Below are 20,860 nucleotides of genomic sequence, written 5' to 3'. Positions count from 1 at the left end.
TAGTTATAAATCATATTCATCAGTTCATTCAGTCCTATGTAATTAATTCCTGTTGATCTGGATGAAGTAATCAGTTCATCCAGATTTGTCATTTGTTACTCAGTCTAGTGGTATTATCTAAAGGCTATCAGAAACATATTTGTTAAAAAAAGTTCCTTTTTATGAGCCTTCTTGAAGACGTAGCAGTTTTGCAAATCATCACCTAAGCTGCCTATGAATGACAAAAGTCTTAAAATGGCAAGGATAAAGATGTGATTAGAATTCTTCTTGGCAAAGAAGCTTATCCAAGTTGTTGTGACATACAGCATTTTAAGATAACAACTAAAAGTATAGTATTATACCAGAACATATGCAAATTTCAGAAACTTTGTGTAAATTTTAGAAAATCTATTTTAATAACATTTATTCATACCATATAATCTGAGGAGGCTTATTGCTCATTTGACAATGCTTTCCATGTAATTTAGCATACCAACCAATTCTAGTCAGTTTAATATATATAAATATATATATATATATATAAAATATTTATTTTCCTCTGAGGTGCCTTAGGGTCACAGTTCCCTAGCCCCCCAAAAAGGAAGAAAATCCCAATGAACGCTTTGCTGCAGGCAAAACCAATGCAGTAAGGAAGTATACCCTGGTGTTGTCACATACAAGTCCTGTTATCAAATCAGTCTCTCGGGGTCACTGTTCCTCAGCCACAAAAAAGGAAGATTCCGAACCAATACCCCATCAGTCCGAAAGGGAAGAACCCCCAACCAATGCCCCATCGAAGATAAAGCTGAATGAATGACCAAGGCTAGTTCAAAAGGGAAAATCCCAATCAACGCTCCACCACAGGTGAAACCTATGCAATAAGGAAGACTCTCTGGGGCCCTCTGAAGCATCCCAAAGCTAGCTGAAGTCAAAAGAACTTTAATTAGAATTTGATAGGAAATTCATCCAAAATATCAAAAAGTTTTTTCTTAAAAAGCATTTGGTCAGATAGAATATTTAAGAACAAAAACAGCTCAATTAAGGGCAAGATAGTTCGCACAATATGTTATCAAAAGCAGCATTCTAAGTAAACTTGTTCTCTTAGCAGAGAGGAGCCAAGTCTGGTCCTGCACCGGTCTACTTTTAATAACAAAATCCATTTACCCAATTAAGTTTAATATAATCTCAGTCTGACCATGCATAAAACTCCTTTTTACTCAAAACATATGTCCCACTTTCCTATTATATAGTGAAAGATTTTATTTTTAGTAGCTTTAATTACATATTTAAATTAGAGTCCCCAACTCTTAAAAACCTTAATTTTTAGTGAAAACCAAGTGGCAAGTAATAGTTACCAAAATCTGGAGACACTATTTTAGATAATTTTCAGAACATAATTATTCCTATAGCATTTACCTGAAAGCTCTTATCTCATTTACATTTAAAGTTTCATCCTATCAAGTTATTTTCCTTGCAACAGATGTAATAAGGTCTTATTTCATTCCTAGGTACAATAAAGTATTATGCCTAATATTAATGACTCTAAAAACATGTCTATATTAATTAGATCAACAAGCTTAAGCCACCTTCAATACCAGATATCAGTTTAATGTTGAATATTTTCTAGATCACATGAGCCCAAAATTCCTTCTGGCCAGTTTTATATTCCTGAGTATTTATATAAGTGCTTAATTTTTTTTAAAGAGCAAAACTAAACAGACAAATCACACAAAGAAACATACACACACTCACAAAAGAGAAAAAAACAAAAAAGGAAGAGAGCAACCAAACCAATAAACAAACTCAGAAATGAAAAAAACCACTAAAAACTAAATTAAGATAAACATAAAACGAAAAATAAGTCAAACACAGAAATTAAACCCCAAGTCCACAGTTGTCCCCAACGTCCACAGTCTCAATTTTGGGAACACTTGTTGTCTATTCAGGAATGCCACAGATGCAGGGTTTACCAAGCCAGTTGTGGGGATGTAATCTGCTACTCCTGAGGCTGCACAGAGAGATTTCCCTTTCTCTTCTTTTGTCGCGCAGCTCCTGCAGTTCAGCTTTGGTTTTGGCCCTGCCTCTGCATGTAGGCTGCCCTCAGGTGTCTCTTCCCCACCCAGACAAGACAAGGTTAAAACAGAGGCTGATTAGGGCTCTCTTGCTCACTCAGGCCGAGGAGAGGGAGGGGTACGCTAGTCACAATTGTGATGTGGGGAATGCCTGCGGTGGCAGAGGCCGGTGTAAAGTAGCAACAGCCTGAGGTGTGCTATGTGTTCTCCCAGGGAAGTTGGCCCTGGATCATGGTGCCCTGGCAGTGGTGTGCTGACAGGCTCCCAGGAAGGTGTGGGTAGTGACCTGCACTTGCACACAGGACTCTTGGTGGCAGCGGCGGCAACAGTAGCAGTCCGTGCCTGCCTTTGGGTCTGAGATGATAGCCGCGGCTTGCGCCCATCTCTCGAGCTCACTTAGGTGGTGCTCTGACGTCTGTGGGCACACAGAGCAGGAAGACCCTCTCCTTGCGCACCCCAAAACAATGGTCTCTTGCCTCTCCAGCAGGTCCAGACTTTTTCCCAGACTCGCTCCTGGCTAGCTGTGGTGTACTAGCCCCTTTCAGGCTGTCTTCACGCAGCCAACACCAATCCTCTCCCTGGGGTCTGGCCTGCAAAGCCCAAGCCTCAGCCCCAGCCCCCTCCCACTGGTTGGCACCGATCCTCTGTGTGGGAATCTCTCCACTTTGCCCTCCACACCCTGTTGTGCTCTCCTCTGACACCATGAAGCTCCCCCTCCCCGGCCAGTGAAGGGGCTTCCTAGTGTGTGGAAACTTTTCCTGCTTCACAGCTTCCTCCCAGAGGTGCAGGTCCCATCCTGGTTCCTTTGTCTCTCTTTTTTTTTTTTCTTTTGCCATACCCAGGTAAGTGAGGATATTCTCTCCTTTTTGGAAGTTTGAGGACTTCTGCCAGCGTTCAGTAGGTGTTCTATAGGAGTTGTTCCACATGTAGATGTATTTTTGATGTATTTGTGGGGAGGAAGGTGATCTCCACATCTTAATCCTCCACCATCTTTGAAAGTCCTCCTCATGCCATTGTCTTTTGATATGAAGTGCACCTTAGCGGTTGGTGTCTTTTTCTTTCCACATAAACATGGATATACTGAGTCACACAGGTATCTGAATGAATCCTTTAATCTGCCTTCTGACAACTAGCTCTCTCCAGTCTAGTGGAGTTACAGACATAATATTTTGTTATTTAAAAATTATTATCATGTAAAATCACCAGTTACTCCTAAATAATCAGTCTAGTGACAGTTTTGTGTACTATAACTTCTTTTATGGACAATCTTTAGTTCTCTAATGACTTATTTCCCACAGAAGGACTTTTCTCCCTTTATATGCTGGGGAGTGATGTAGATGAGCTCCACTAAATATGGAAGGAGCTTGTATCAAGCTTCTTTCATTTAGTTTAATGGTTTTGAGTTTCATCCATGCTGTTGCATGTATCAATAGTCTGTTCTTTTTTATTGTTGAGTAGTATTCTATTGTATGGATGTCCCAAAACTTATCTATTCACCAATTGGTGGACAATTCAGTTATTTACAGTTTTTGGTATTTATGAATAAAACTGCTATAAATATTTACATGTAAGTATTTTCATAGGTGTATGTTTTCCTTTCTCTTAGGTATTTCTGGGTCATACATAACTCCATAAGAAGCTGCCAAACTGGTTTTGAAGTGGCTGTACCATATTGAATTACCACTAGTGTCTGAGAACTCTAGTTGCTCTGAGTCCTTGCCAGCCCTTGCTATTGATTATTTGTTTATATATTTATTTTTAGCCACTCTAATAGGCTTTATTTCCTTTGATTTTTCCATAAAGATATTTTAGGTATCGTTTTGGTCCTGTGAAAGCCCTCTTTCCTCTTGTTAGGCTGATAGTTTGGCTAAATGTTTCTCTTAAGACATGAGCATTTGCTTATGTGAAATTTGTTCTCCATTAAGTGGAGCATAGCTAGGAGTGAGCTGTTTTGAATTACCTTTTGTCAGCAAGTTGAGTTGGTTAGAACACAATACTAATGACTTTTCAGGATTAATAAAATTAAGTCTGTTTCACTGCAGAGACTGCTTCCTTAATCCCATATAACTGTTTCATATTAACAAAGGACCCCAACGAAGAGAGTAAAGGCTTCTGTGGAAATTTGTCATCAGCACAGAAAAACCCTAAGCTGCATATTCAGTTATTACCCAAACAACTAGGAAACAACTAGGAGAAGGGGGGCCAGGCTGAACAACTATAGGCTAAAGGACTTTTAGCTGAAATGTCATTTTCACTATTAAACAGACAAACAAACAAAAAAGCCATGCTGTGATGTGTGATAAAAGTTGATGGTGTCCTATTTCTTTGTTTAGAATTGCTTTTTTTGTCATTGCTGACTTAATTTGATTGTACCAGTTTGTCAGTTGTCACATTTGGGTTCCTTCAGCTACAAAATATAGATGACAGTCTATTTAATTTAACAATCATGTGCCAACATTTTGTTTCTTCTTATCAAGAAGAACAAAGAATTATCTTTTTCCCTCTATAACTTTGGAATAATAAGAAAGTTCAAGCTTTCTTTTTTGTCTGTCTTGTATTTTACAGGTGGCTTGTCTAATATCTTGCATTTTCATCCTGATAGTCATCTATGCAATAGGACCCTTGCTTTACTGGCTGCCCATGGTAAGTAGTGCTTTTTATTATTTACTTTTTAATTTTACTTTTAATGAGAATCATTGTATTTTAAAATTTTCTTTGAAGAACAACCTCAATGATCCTAAATGTGAAACCTTATGTGACATAAGTAATGGCTGAATGGAGGAAAGGTAGAAAGAGTCCACATTTGATGGGGAAGGTATGGGAGGGTACTATGGCTGTTTTCTAATTCTTAGGCTTTTGTATAAAAATGACATCGTGGAATTAGATTTATTCTGTATTCATTTGGAAGGTGGAACTAGGCAATCTCTGTTATAAGATGTACATGACATTCTTTTATTCTTTTTTTTTTTGGCTGTGCCGTGTGGCATGCTGGACCTTAGTTTACTGACCAGGAATTGAACCTGCACCCCCTGCAGTGGAAGCACAGAGTCTTAACCACTGGACCACCAGGGAAGTCTGTTATAAGAAGTAGACTTTGGAAGAATTTTATAAAATTTGTACTCTTAGAAAATACATACTGGGCAAGAGAGTAGGCAACAAAATGCATCTTGCCACCCTTGATGCATGGTTATACAAAGTGACTCAGAGTATTAGTACACGTATTTACCTTGCTTTTCAGAAGCCTGGGGCACTAAAGTGATGTGGGTAAGATCCTGGTCTTCAGAGATCCAGAGACGGTGTCAGTCCTTTCTTGTTCTAATTCTTCTTTCATGTAATAAGAATAAATCACTTTCACGAGAGGATCTCCCAATAACCAAGTTCACTTTTCAAGAGAGTTATAAATATATTCAGGTGAAACCAGAAAACTGATACTCAAGACAATTATAAAGAAATACATTATATAAATATTTAATTTTTGCAACAAACAGATTTCAAACAAATGGCAGTGAATAATTATTATAAAGTTAAGAGGACATTCAGCCTTATAACATTCACCCTTATAATTCACTACTTTTCTTTTCCTTTCTTCCTTTTTTTTAGAATGCCATAACATGTACCCTGTGATTTTCTAGAATTGCTATTATATTCCTAAAGTACAATAATAGGTTAGTTCTAAACAAAATGAATATTACTTCAGTCTTCTAAATGGTTATTTCTTTCCTTTAGTAAGTACTTCAAAGACAAAGACATAAAAATACAATGATTCTTTTAAATTTAGATTAAAATCTTTATCTTGCATCTTCATCAACTTATTTCTTATTTGTAGTGTGTTCTTGCAAGTATTATTGTCGTGGGACTGAAGGGAATGCTAATACAGTTTCGGGATTTAAAAAAATATTGGAATGTGGATAAAATTGATTGGGTAAGTAGAAATTTGATCTAAAATTACTATCTTTGGCTTAAACACATGTTACAAAATAAGCTTTAATAGTTCCATTTGCAAAAAATAGTTTTAGCCATTTGAGACTTACATTTTACAAACTATCTTTTTTCAAACTCAATAAAAATATTAAAATGTAAAATATCTTTATAAGAAACAGAAATGGAATTCTGTCAAATTTTGATTGATGTGTTTAAGAACTTTTAAAGAAATGCTAGCTAACTTGAGTGGTTTGGGGATTCCCAGTTTCCATTATGAATTGATTCTGGAAGTGAAGTTCATCAAAGAATAGCTAGTAGAAATATGACTATTTATAACATACATGAAAAGCCAGCATTAATTGCTAAGAAATGTATGCTGCATTAATATAGGGTAAACATATTAATAGTGACCATATTCATTCTAAATACAAAGAGTCTAATGAATTGTTTTTTAAATGTGTTACATTGAGAGGAGCATTATGTTAATAGGATATTGCTAGGAACAGATTAAATTATATTGAACAATGATAAAATATGAATTTTACTAACATAAATGTTTAATATACTTGTTCTAGAGAAATGTATCTATGCAAGAACATCCAAAATTCTCTCCCTCTCCTATATGGGTGAATTATTTCATGAGTAGCCTCTGTTTAGCTTTATTATGGCTTTCACCATATTGAAATGCAATTATTTATGTATTCTCCCTCCTTCAGGGCCTTTGATCTGAGACACTTTGGGGGATTACTTATGTTGGCAAGTACTTTAATAATACTCCTCTTAAAAAGAGTCATGTACCACAATGTTCATTGCAGCACTATTTACAATAGCCAGGACATGGAAGCAACCTAAATGTCCATTAACAGATGAATGGATAAAGAAGATGTGACACATATATACAATGGAATATTACTCATCCATAAAAAGAAATGAAATTGAGTTATTTGTAGTGAGGTGGATGGACCTAGAGTCTGTCATACAGAGTGAAGTAAGTCGGAAAGAGAAAAACAAATACTGTATGATAACACATATATATGGAATCTAAAAAAAAAAAAAAGAAGAAAAGGTTTTGATAAACCTAGGGACAGGACAGGAATAAAGATGCAGACATAGAGAATGGACTTGTGGACACGGGGAGGGGGAAGCATAAGCTGGAATGAAGTGAGAGAGTAACATTGACATATATACACTACCAAATGTAAAATAGATAGTTAGTGGGAAGCAGCTGCATAACACAGAGAGATCATCTCTGTGCTTTGTGACCACCTAGAGGGGTGGGATAGGGAGGGTGGGAGGGAGGCGCAAGAGGGAGGGGATATGGGGAGATATATGTATACATATAGCTGATTCACTTTGTTATACAGCAGAAACTAACACAACATTGTAAAGCAATTATACTCCAATAAAGATGTTAAAAAAAGATAATATTCCTCTTAAGTCTCAATATTACTGAGCTTCTACCAAGGTACAATAGTGGGTGCCATGTGGAATTCAGAGATGAATAAAGAAATACTTACCTTCTTTAGACACTAATATTTGTGCAGGATGCAGGCACAGAAATAGTAACTATTATATGACGCAAGATACAATATGACCTGGAAGCAAAAGAAAAAACTTACTACTGGAGAAAAATAGAGGCTGGAACATTTAATTTGTACTAGGTTAATACAGAAGACTTAGAGCAGAGCTGAAATATGAACTGAGACTTGAAGGAACAGTATTTTGTAGGCAGTCCAAGAGACCAAAATTAACTAGGCTGTTGGAGGATAATGACTTTTTTAAGGTGATATATGTGAGGTGGCACATGGAAACAGAAAAATGAGAAGATATAAACTTATTTAACAAGCTCCTGAAAACCCCATGATAAAGATATTTCTAAGGAACTCATTAATTACGTAAGGGGGAGCACATTACCATAATGGAAGGGGAGAGGTGTCAGGGAAGGCTTTTTCCAAGAAATGATGGATAGAACATATAGCATGAAGGTGAGAGTAGTAACAAATGGGGTTGGAAAAGTTAAGAAATGGTTGGACTGAGAGAGCTGCTTACATCCTGCAAAGATTAGACTTCATCATGAAGGCAGTGCGGCGTCACTGAAAGGAGAAATAGGAATAAGATTTATGTATTAGAAAGGTCATATGAGTAATTTGAGGAAGATGGATCGATCTGATGAAGTATACAACAATTGGAAGCACTTCTTTAATAATTCAGGCAAATAAATCAGGAAGACCTGGACCACAACTAACACTTGAGATTCAAGAGGAAGGAATAGAGTTGAAAAATACTAAAGCGGTTTCATTAGTTATCCCTCATCACCAATTCATCACATGAAGTGCATCAGTCTGAAGTGGCTCCTAAGTTTTCAGTTAGGAACATCACTGGAGGAAAATGATGTCATTCATTGAATTATAGAACATGGAAGCTTATTTAAATGCATTTGGTGGTTACCTTTAGTCTTTAAAAAAAATACAGTTTCACATTCCTGAGTTATTTCTTTCAGTTCCTCTAGTTGTATTTTGTATGTTATCACAAAGCAGTTTTCCAAGAAGGGCTCATGTGTTTTATATTCCCAGAACTACTTCATGGTGAAACCATGTTTTCTTTTTATACTAGAAGGAAGTTTTTGGCTGAGTCTAAAATGCTTTCCCCCAGGCTTTTTAAGCTTGAATTATCTTCAGACATTGAGGGATAAGGCAGAGAAATCACAGGTCAACATAATATTTTACTATTTAATGTGAGCTTATTTTTCTAAATGGATGCTCAGTGAGTTTCTTTCTTGCTCATAAAGTTTGGTAATATTGTCAGAATATTTCTTGTGGTTGAACAGTTAGTATCAAATTTCTAAGAGAGTGACATATCCTTGTGATCTCGGAATCAAGAATTACATACAAAATTTTTCTTCTAATATGTCTTTGAATATTTTTTCAAATATATATGTCCTGTTCTCTTAATGAGTTATGTATTTTTAATTTACTTTGTTTCTTAAAATCTGTACATTTTCCCGTGGTTATTTTGGGGTGTGCATGTGTGTGTGTGTGTGTGTGTGTGCGCGCATATGGTTTCTCTGGACTATTCACTGTATCTCTGATTATGTATTTCTTATTGTGATTATCCTATTTAGTAAATTTTAAATATGGCTTTTATCTCTGTAATATTTTTGTTTCCATCCAATTTCTTTCCCAGTTTTTCTTCTTTGACTCTTCATATCTATTTTTGAGGGAGTTTTCCTGAGATTTTATTGCCTAAACTTATCCTCTGTCTCTATTTTGTTACTTTATTTCTTTTCCCCATTTTTATAAATAGCTTCCTTGATTATTCCTTTATGATTATGATGCATCTTTAGTGGACATAGCTATTTGCTGAAAAATAATGTGGGGAGGGCAGAAGGTAGGAAGTGAAGTGGAGCATCTCATGACTCTGATTTAACTATGTCATCTGAAGATTTGTCCCTAGTTGAAATAAAGCCTCACAAATCACAGGCTCTCTGATGATCTTTTACTAGCTGTCTCCTCTACCTTCTTCACCTTGTTTCATCTCTGTCAGTCTCCTTTTGTTAGGAAGCTAGGTTGTAAGTGATACAAATGGCATTTTATCTTACTGCTCTTCTTTATATAGTATCAAATAGATACCATACGGGTACCTTTCCTTCTTCTCTGGTGGTCCACTATTGCCCCTAGAACTTAAAGCTCTTATCAGAAGATTATTGTATAGAATTTTTTAAATTGTGACATTCATGGAGAAATCTATAATTGATTAAACTTTGAGGATAAATTTGTTGGCTTCCAATGTCCTTGATATCTTATAAATTTTGCAACTCTACATTGTATTTTATAGTTAGGAGTTGTGACTATGTTCTTGTTTCATCAAAGCTGGATTTTCCTCCATATATATTCATTTTTATATTGCTTTGGGTGGAGTTTAATAGAGGGGAGTAAAGTAAAAATGATTTTAATACACTATCTAAATCTGATGTCCAAATCTATACTTAGAAAGGTTATTCTGGCAGCAGTATGGCAAATGGATTACAATGCTGATAACAAAAGCAGATAGTTAAGTAGGAGGTTGTTAGAACAGTTTAAGGGAACAATAGCAAAGTATGAACTAGGACATTATCAGTGAATTGAGAAGAGGGTATAATTTGAGATATTTTTTATTAATAATTGATAGGACTTGGAAATGATTGGACAAGTAGATGAAAAAGGAGAAATAGTAAAATATTATTCCAAGGTTTCTGATTGTAGTGTCTTGAAGAATATTAGTGTTATAACTGAAAGAGGACAGTAGAAGAAGGCTTGGGGGATGAAGTTAATGAGTTTGCATTTGGACACACTGAGTTTGAAGGTATTTGGTAGACTGTTTGAAACTGCTTTAATGGCTCATAATTTGTAATCTCCTACATAGAGGTAATAGGTGAAAACCTGGAGTAAGTAGGGAGTATGGTTTGGGAAGAAAATAATGTTGAGAAAGGTGACACGGATATAGCAGGTACATGATAATTAAATGCGATGTTGGGTTTAGCTTGACAATGGCCTCCTGTGGTTGAAGTGGACAGGTATCTCTAGTTGTTAAGGAATTCAACAGTGAGAGGCCATGGGTTATTGGAATATGATCTGGGCAAAGCATTTGTAGTGATAATATTGCACAGACTTTTGTGGATATATGCTAGATCACCCAGTAGACAGAATATGTCCAGATAACTCAATAGTTAGAATATACCTAAATATGAAACAAAGTTACCAAAAATGTATGTATGTGTAAAGCAATTTGAAGGTTGAAAGTTTAAGAAAACATGTAAGTATTCATCACAGATGAATGGAGAAAGAAAATGTGGCACATATATACAATGGACTATTACTCAGCCATAAAAAGAAACGAAATTGAGTTTTTTATAATGAGGTGGATGGACCTAGAGTTTGTCATACAGAGTGAAGTAAGTCAGAAAGAGAAAAACAAATACTGCATGCTAATGCATATATATGGAATCAAAAAAAAAAAAAAGGTTCTGAAGAACCAGGAGCAGGATAGGAATAAAGACGCAGATGTAGAGAATGGGCTTTAGGACACAGGGTGGGGGGAAGGGTAAGCTGGGATGAAGTGAGAGAATGCCATGGACATATATACACTACCAAATGTAGAATAGGTAGCTAGTGGGAAGCAGCCGCATAACACAGGGAGATCAGCTTGGTGCTTTGTGACCACCTAGAGGGGTGGGATAGGGAGGGTGGGAGGGAGAGGCAAGAGGGAGGAGATATGGGGATATATGTATATGTATAGCTGATTCACTTTGTTATAAAGCAGAAACTAACACAACATTGTAAAGCAATTATACTCCAATAAAGATGCTAAAATAAAAGAAAAATTAGAAATTTTTATTTCTTTAAACTTTTTACAGTTTAATAATAATTCTACTTTGAGTTGTAGATCAAAACCCTCTTTGAGATAATGAGGAAATAGGGATCCAAAATGGAAGCCTTACTGATGGACTTAGAACTGAGTTTGAGTAACTGAACAGTAGAGATAGAATTAAGACCTACAGAAATTTAATAATATGGATCAATCACCAAAACAGCGTAACAGATGGAGCAGAGAAGTGAAGTGATTGAGTATCTGCTGAACTGTGTTTTACACCGATACATTTTCTATAAAAGGAAGAGTTTATGTGTTCCCTACTTGAGGCCAACTTTGGGGTTATCTTATATTTAGGGGCTGTGAGTGCCAAATAGGGAGGAGATCAAGTAAGAATGCATAATGCAAAAAAATAGGGTTTCAAAAAAAAAAAAAGGGTTTCAAGAACCCAATTCCTTATAGCTATGACATCTAGGATTTGGATTTTAATAGGAATTGTTACAGAATAGTGTTGGGACTTATTCTAACCAGTGGAACTATTTACTTGTCTATGTTACTAATTTCTATTTGATATTTTTTTCAAAGTTATAAATGTAGCCCTAGAAAATAACTAAGCATTATAAGCCCAGCTTACAATAGGTGATATTGTGGGAGAGTAAATTCACTTTAAAAATAGAACCAGATGGTACCAACATTTTTGGTCGCTCTGATGAATCATGGCATCCAGGCTCTGTGTTTTTTTAAATGGCAGGGACCAGGATCCTCGGTTCCCCATGCTATATTGAATCATGGAGGTTGGCCAGGAGGAACAGGACTTATAAAGCTTTTGGTGAGGTCTTATTCTGCCACACCCAGGCAGGTTCAGTAAGCATTAGGGGATGAGTGAGAAACAGAGCAATCATGGCAAGTTGAAGTAATGATCAAAAATTTGCAGCCTTATTTTGTACACAATCAAGTTTGGTGCAATAAGTTGGGAAGGAAAAGACACACTGTGTACAAGTAGAAGATTCAAATGACTCTCCATTCACCTGAATAGAGGAAAAATATCTCAGTGTCTAACCTATTAGATGACAGGATGGTGTAATAATAAGTGTTAACAGCATTACGTTTGTAGGTGATGGATCTTAACATGAGAACACTTAAAATATAGTTTCTCGTTTATTCCTAAATGTTTGTTTCTTCTATATCAAAAAGGAATTTTACAGATAAAAATCTGTCCATTTGCTTCCAAGAGCTTAGCTTTTGAAAATAGCTCAACATTAAGAACCACTCAAGCTCAATGTAGATAAATAATACAGATAAAGGAGAAGTAAAAAATTTCAAGTTAAAAAATACCTTTTAGAAACATTTGTTTCAAACTTGTCTGGAAAAAAGAAACCTATACCCCTCCAAGAATCTGTGCTGTTTTCAGATTATAGAGAAATTTATCTTTCATTAGCATATGGAATTGAATTATGTTGTTTAAAATGGTAATACAGCTATTGGGACAGAAAGAAATCAACTTAGAATTACTTGCATAAAGTAATGAAGGTAATTTGGGAGAAAAGAGAGAGTTTGAAAATTTTGTTGGTCTACTATTTGCCAAATGCAGAATTTTGTGTTTAGAAAATATAACTTTCTGGATTTCACAAATTATTTTCCTTTTAAAGCTATTTTTGTCAGAAATAAACTTCGAATTGCCAATATAATACAGTATCCTGTTGCAAATTGTAATTTCAGGTGGTAGACAAAACTGCAATATTGTTGGAATCCCAATTGAAGGAGAAATAGAATTTTCTTGCAATCTTTTGAAATATTCCCAAGAACTAAGTTGGCCTTGAGTTTTTAGCTTTCACAATTTCACAAGAAGTGACCCCTTGCAAATAAAAGTATAACTATTTTTATAGTGGTTGGTCTAAAAGTGGCTTTGGTTGTGCTGTTAGAGTCAATCATTTTAACAATAGGCTTTGAGAGTCCTACGTATCAATAGTAATCTTAGTTCTCTTTATAGCAATCCCAGAAAACAGAATATTACTGAGAATGACCAAAAATCTACAAACACTTGTTTGTAATATTATTACACCAAATGAGAAAACAGTAGGTAATTATGGAATGCTTTTGAAGCAAGCACATCAGCCAACTATTTACAGATCTTAAATAGAAAGTTTTTTGGGGATTGAAATAAGGGTTGGCAGCATCTATGTAAAAAGAATGTGCCTTTTCCCTTTGCCTTTCCCTTAACCTCTGTCACTGGGAGTCCGCTGGGGCCTGGGTTTGTTTCTGTGTTCCTGGGCTTCTGTTTACCACTCCTTGAGTAATATATTCTTGCTGAGAGATTTCATCACAGGAATGGTAGAGAACAAGATTGTGAGGAATTTAGCAATAACGAGAAAGATGAGAATACAAAGGACCCATATCTTGTTTCCTGTTTGTTTTTCAGGGCATATGGGTCAGTACATATATATTTACAATATGCTTTGCTGCCAATGTGGGGCTGCTGTTTGGTGTTGTGTGTACCATAGCTATTGTGATTGGTCGTTTCCCAAGGTAAGATCTTATTTAAATGCTGTTTATTCTGACACAGCAGCAAATATACTGTTGCCAGTTACTTTTATTTCTGTGGAATAGATAGTATTACTCTCATGTTTTATTTATATAGAAGTTTTTATCTACATGTGATATATAACAGCACTGGTCTTAATGAGGACCAGTCAGAACTATAAAATAGAATATATAAAATCTATTAAAGTAAACAAATTAACCCCACAGCTATACAGTGCATCACAGAGCTATTTTTTTAAGTGAATGGATATAGTATTTAATGAGACACAAACCATATAACAATGTAATCATTTGAAAAGTTAAATAACCTCAAAAAATTTAATTTTTCAGAAGCTTTATTAATCTAGCTACTTTTTTCTAGATAATTTATTAATGAACACATTCTTTTTGTTTTTTACGGCACATCTGTAAACGATTCCATATTTTGATCAATTCTTTTTCTGTTTCCCAATGTTCATCATCCGATAATGCTTCTACTCACTTCTCATCCTTCCCTTGAAATTCTTTGTGAAATAATATATTCTTAAAAATTTAAGTTTTACCTCTATAGATTCTATCTTTATGAAGTTTCTATATATAGATTCATTGTTATGTGGTCCAATCTTGCCATTGATTCCCTCTTTACTTCCTTTACCCTAAAACAAGATTTTCTTAAATACCGTATACTTTCTAGCCTTCTCCCTTATTGCTCTTCTTTATCAATCCACCTCTTTAGCTTGAAGATATGGTAGCTGGGAGCCCAGGTGAGATAAATTACATTCTAAAATCTCTATTTAGATGTCTCTGTTTCTGAGGATCCCAGAGAGACACACATTTACCAGTGTCTTATGAACAAATGGGATATAGCATCTAAACCATTCTAAATATGTTCTAATTGTTAAAATAAAATGGCTTATCCTTTTTATTTCTTCATGGTTGATGTAGTAATTTGGAAATGACATTGTATTTTATATCTGCCTTAATTCTAGAGCAAAGACTCTGAGTATAAAAAATATGAAAGAAATGGAATTTAAAGTGAAGACAGAAATGGATGATGTAAGTTTAGTTTCCTTTTCCTTCGTGCAATTAATAATTTTTGTAGGTCAGATAGTTTCAAGGTATCATAAGCAGATAAATTACTACTTTAAAAATGATAATTCTATTGTTGATTAGTTTGAACTTTCAGTGGCATGTGTAACCACCATATATATAGCAATCAACATACAACAAATCAATAGAACAACAACAGAAAGCTTGTATCAGCATGCAGATAAGAGGATAGCATGGTTTATAGATGTAAAGTTCACAGAATAATCATGGCCCAGACTAGTTCAGTTATTTGGAAACCTCTTTTCCATTATTAAGTTGACATAAAACAGTCAAACTAAACTAATAGTCTATTCCAAATAAAATGATGGAGGAAGATAGGGAATAGGGAAGGGAATAAAGCAAAGTGGGGTCATGGTATTTGTTAACACAATCAGTGACCCTCTGTTTTATTAGCAGAAGGTAATTGATGCCACCAGGATTTGTTTCTTGCACAGTGGACACCTTTTTAAGGAAACAACATATAAATTGTCTCATTCAATCCATGTTTAGGCAGGCCAATTATGTTTGAGTTCTAGCTTCTTGTTCTGAAGGATGACCCAAACAAGTTTAAAGTGAAGAAAGAAAATGTCAACTTGAATTTTTGTCAATTAAAAAAATTGGCCTTACTTTGAACCTGCTTTGTAATGTTTCACTAACCTTTTTTTTTTCTTTATTTTTCATTTTTACTTGTTTTAGTACCCCATGATTGCCCTCAGAACAGAAGGATCAGTGTCAGGGTATTTCTGAGTAGACTGGAAGTAGAAAGTAGCAGCAGGAGTCCTTCTGTGACACCTAGGGAAATGGCTTGTGTTTTTTAACAAGTATGGAAAGATTTGCTTCATAGAAAGCTATTGGAGTTCAAAGACTTTGAAGGTGTCCCAGGCTCAAATTTTCCACCAATGCTACCTTCCTTTCCTATCCCTTTCTTTTCTTCCTTTAAATTTTCCATGGGAATTTAATGCTTATGCAAAGTCCCAGACTGACTCAGGCCTCTAAAGTCCTCAGTGTATCCACTCCACACGTACAGCCATATACCATAGCCTTGACATTCTTAGCTTTGAAACAGAATTCTCAGTTTAAATCACTGGTTAATAAATTCTACCTAATTCATACCTTCTTCTCAAGCTAAATATGTGAGGAAGTGAATGAGGGGATTTGCAGGAAGATGAAAGTGCTGAAATTTCTCCATGTCTTTAAAACTTGATTTGTTCTAGTCTAGCCACCTACCTGAATAATAACTGTGTCACATGGAAATCTTAATTTTATTAGAATATTACACCTCACTAGTTATTTAATGTTTTGTACCAAAACTAAGAGGGAAAACAGTAAGATAGAGAAAGATTTGAATATGAACTCTTAGGTGGAACTTTTAGCTAACTTCAAGAGTAGTGGTGATCTGTCACTCCTCCCTTCTGTTTATGCACGCTCCCACCCCTTCTTCACATGAAACACTCACTCTCAATTTGGAAGACCCCTCCCCACTCAGTGAATTCAACTCTATTGAGAATTTCTTTTCTTGCCCCATTTGAGTCTCTGTTCCTTAATAAATACCTAGCTTTAAAAAGTATATTATCTTAAAGCATATTGGCACAAACATGTGGTGTGATTAGTGAGTCCATTTAAGATGTGGGTCTTTGTCATAACTAAACCTGACAGGCCAAATAATTGTTTTATTTTTGGCTTATAAGAGATTTCCTCTTGATTAAAAGTTAATTTGGTAGGGCTTCCCTGGTGGCGCAGGGGTTGAGAGTCCGCCTGCCTATGCTGGGGACACGGGTTCGTGCCCCGGTCCGGGAAAATCCCACATGCCGCTGAGTGGCTAGGCCCATGAACCATGGCCGCTGAGCCTGCGCGTCCGCAGCCTGTGCTCCGCAACGGAAGAGGCCACAACAGTGAGAGGCCCGTGTACAGCAAAAAAAAAAAAAGTTAATTTGGTAACTTAAGCGTTTTTGTTTTCTTGAATTGTTTATTTTCAGCAAATTTTCTAACTTTCTAGAGTTTAAACAGTTGTGTAGCTATAGAAACTTTTTGACATTATCTAGCTTAAAAATTTACCTATGTTAGCTCTCGTGGTTCCAGTGGGGAGAGAAGGAGGAAACAGGGAGCCCCTGCCACCGCTGCCACCACCGTGTCTGTGCTGGTGGTGTGGGAAAAGAGGCGTGAATCCCAAGGTGCTACCGTAGTTGTTGCCGCTGCAGGAGGGTCGGCGGTGGGAACGTAATGGAAGATATAAACTAAACATCGACAGCATCATCCAATGGCTGCTGGAAGTGAGAGTGTCCAAGCCTGGTAAGAATGTCCAGCTACAGGAGAACGAAATCAGAGGACTTTGCTTAAAGTTCGGAGAGATCTTCCAAAGTCAGCCTATCCTACTGGAACTTGAAGCACCACTCAAAATATGTGGTGATATCCATGGGCAGTAGTATTATTTGCTTTGACTTTTTGAGTATGGTGTTTTCCCGCCAGAAAACAATTACCTGTTTTTTGGGGACTATGTGGACAGGGGATAGCAGTCATTGGAGACTATCTGCCTCTTATTGCCTTACAAAACCAAATATCCCGAGAATTTTTTTCTTCTCAGAGGAAATCACGAATATGCCAGCATCAATAGAATTTATGGATTTTATGATGAATGTAAAAGAAGATACAACATTACTCTATGGAAAACTTTCACAGACTGCTTTAACTGTTTACCGATAGCAGCCATCATGGATGAGAAAATATTCTGCTGTCATGGAGGTTTATCACCAGGATCTTCAGTCTATGGAGCAGATTCAGTGAATTATTCAACCAATTGATGTACCAGATCAAGGTCTTCTTTTGTGGTCTGACCCTGATAAAGATGTCTTAGGCTGGGTTGAAAATGACAGAGGCGTGTCCTTCACATTTGGTGCAGAAGTGGTTGCAAAATTTCTCCATAAGTATGATTTGGATCTTATATGTAGAGCCTATCAGGTGGTTGAAGATGGATATAAATTTTTTGCAAAGAGACAATTGGTCACTCTGTTTTCTGCACGCAGTTGTTGTGGAGGGTTTGACAATGCAGGTGCCATGATGAGTGTGGATGAAACACTAATGTGTTCTTTTCAGATTTTAAATCCTGCAGAGAAAAAGAAACCAAATACCATGAGACCCATAACACCTCCAAGGGGTATGATCACAAAGCAGGCAAAGAAATAGATGTCATTTTGACACTGCCTACTTGAGACTTGTAACATATACTCTATATCCTTCATTTTTAAAACTGAAATGTATATTGGTCAGCTTTTACAAACAACTTTAGTGATGGTGCTAAAGCTATACAGCCCAGGACAGTTTATCCTGTGTAAGGGGTGAGTGTATAGTTGATCTTTTTTTTAAAATTCAGTACTGCCCATGAATAATGTAAATGCTCATTTTCTTTAGGATATAGAGACCTAGTGTGCTCAATCTGTACATTATTGTCATAAAATGCATACTGTTGGATACAAAACACTGTGAAATTTTTTGTTTGTTTGTTTGTTTGTTTCAAAGGAATTGCTTGTTTTTCTCTCATTGTCTTGTCATGTAGAAACTAGTTTTTTTTTTTTTTTTTTTTGCGGTACATGGGCCTCTCACTGTTGTGTTGTGGCCTCTCCCGTTGCGGAGCACAGGCTCCGGACGCGCAGGCTCAATGGCCATGGCTCACGGGCCCAGCCGCTCCACAGCATGTGGGATCTTCCCGGATCGGGGCACGAACCCGTGTCCCCTGCATCGGCAGGCGGACTCTCAACCACTGCGCCACCAGGAAAGCCCACAAACTAGTTTTTATAGCTATCAAAATTAGGAGTAACTTTCAACCTTACCAGCATCACTGGTATATATATTTAATTAAATCACACTTTCCCCTGTGGTATACTTAAAATGACAATTAAAGCCATTATTTGACATTATAAAGCCATTATGACTCTTTCCTAAAGCCAAAGTTTCTGTTGAAATATGTATTGACACTCCCCTAAGTACAAGGTGGCATGGTTGTGTACCCCTGCTGCCTTCATGGGGATTCAAAAACAGGTTTTTGAGTTTGAATACCAATTAGTAACATAGAGCTGTTTAAGCTATTGATTAAAGTTAATAACATTTTGTATGATTTCCATATAGTCTTTTCACTAAGTAATCTTTTTACAGTTATATCAGGCTTGAACCCGTCCATTCAGAAAGCTTCAAATTATAGAAATAATACTGTTCTATATGAGTGACCAATTATGCTTTCTTTCCCTACATTCTTTATTCTGTGGTGAAATTGAGGCTTATAAGTCAAAACAAAGGAACTAACTTACTATCCACCAGTTTATACAGAACTCACAGTATCTATGACTGTTTTAAAACTAAGATCTGTTTAAAAGAAATCTGTTTCAACAGCTGACCATGTACAATACCATGTGGTAAAAATGAATTCAGACTTATTAAATGATGGAATTGTTTAAAAAAAAAATTACCTACTTTAAAAAGCAAGGAATCTAAGAGAGGTTAAACTAATTGTCCAAATTCATATATCTGATATTTTCTTTTATCTTTCTATCTCTGCCTGTCTGTGTCTCCTCCTCAATGTGAGTACTAAAGTCTGAAGGGATATTGCTTTATTTAGTTGGTAAGGAGTTATCATTTCATAGAACTTACCATCCTCTCAGTTTCTAAGACAGACCCCTGCCCCAAAGGTCATGGAGAAGATGGTATTGCCAGGAAGACCTGGGCAAATGGCCAAAGCAGACACCTTTTGTATTGAAATTTTTCCTTCCTCATTTCCTCATGTCTTGCCTACATCCTAAATCCAATGTAATCTAGGCCTGCCCAAAGTGAAATTACCTTCCTGATAATACCTCTTGGTTTCTTTCTCTCAATCAGAACTATCAGTCACTTGTAAGGTTATATTCCTGCCTAAGGAAGACTATGTCATTATGAGGTAAATGACTTGACAATGACCCTTTAGGACATATTTTCATTTTTAAAAATACTGATGGCTAGGTAAAGGAATTTTAAATTTCTAGACTGAGTGGAAGAGGTACTTTTAGGAGGATAAGTCTTCATGATACTCTTTGGATAGTCTAGGCTGTTGCCTCCCCAAAACCCAATTAGTAGGAATAAGGACCATTTTTCGGAAAAGCTGCAGACTTATCTCATGGTTACTAATGTTTCTTAATAAAGAGGAAGTACATATTTTCCCTGAGAAGTATGATAGTATACTAAATTCTCCAAAGAAATTTTAATGAAAACATCAGCCAGGAGATTGCTTCCATAACTGAGTGGCATTTGGACTTGTAGGATTTTGATTCATTGTAGGATTTATTTCTTTCAGAACTCTGAATCTATTCCTTTTTTTTCCTTGTAAAAGGAAACGCTGCAGCAGGTGAAAATTATCTCAATAAACAACCCACTTGTTTTTCTGAATGTAAAGAAGTTTCATACTGATCTAATGAACATAATCCAAAAAGAAAATGCCAACAACCAGCCACTTGATGAAATCAGCAAGGTAGGGTCAACTCTTTCATGATTACAATATCATGCTACAGATAACCTTATATCATGATACCCCAAAAACGTTATCACGTAAATATAATATGTTATAAAAGTGTTCAGAGATCTCTTCCTGAACAAAACCTTATATTGTATTATACTTTTTATTTGGCTCTTGTAGTTAGCTTTTAGGTAATCGCTTTTGTTCATTCATTTGTTCAGTTGTTCACTTACTCATTAATTCAGCATATATCTAATGGACATGTGTACTAAGTGCTATAACCCTGAGGAGAATAAATAAGACAAATCACTTAAATCAAAGGATCTTTTTACCAAGAGAAAGAAGAGTTAGATCTACCTCTAAAAGAGAATATGGTAAATAACTCAGAGAAGGATAAACTGTTGCCATCATTATAACGTTATTTTAAAATGCCATCATTCTTTATCTCCATAAATTATCT

At 36.0% G+C, this 20,860-nt stretch overlaps 1 protein-coding gene and 1 pseudogene across 1 annotated transcript in view; both read left to right on the top strand.

The window, feature by feature from the left end:
• The window catches only part of SLC26A7 (solute carrier family 26 member 7), a 181,446-nt gene that overhangs the window by 120,417 nt on the left and 40,169 nt on the right, over positions 1 to 20,860 (top strand). Inside the window, exons 9-13 of the mRNA XM_067712815.1 lie at positions 4,617 to 4,694; positions 5,878 to 5,973; positions 13,738 to 13,844; positions 14,828 to 14,894; positions 20,278 to 20,415. Coding sequence (XP_067568916.1) covers positions 4,617 to 4,694; positions 5,878 to 5,973; positions 13,738 to 13,844; positions 14,828 to 14,894; positions 20,278 to 20,415 — 486 coding nt within the window. The remainder of the gene's footprint in view (positions 1 to 4,616; positions 4,695 to 5,877; positions 5,974 to 13,737; positions 13,845 to 14,827; positions 14,895 to 20,277; positions 20,416 to 20,860) is intronic.
• LOC137210673 (serine/threonine-protein phosphatase PP1-gamma catalytic subunit B-like) lies at positions 15,892 to 19,340 on the top strand (annotated as a pseudogene).

The sequence above is a fragment of the Pseudorca crassidens genome, chromosome 17 (genome assembly GCF_039906515.1).
Source record: "Pseudorca crassidens isolate mPseCra1 chromosome 17, mPseCra1.hap1, whole genome shotgun sequence".
Classification (NCBI taxonomy): domain Eukaryota; kingdom Metazoa; phylum Chordata; class Mammalia; order Artiodactyla; family Delphinidae; genus Pseudorca; species Pseudorca crassidens.
This window is presented reverse-complemented; position numbering and strand designations above follow the sequence as displayed.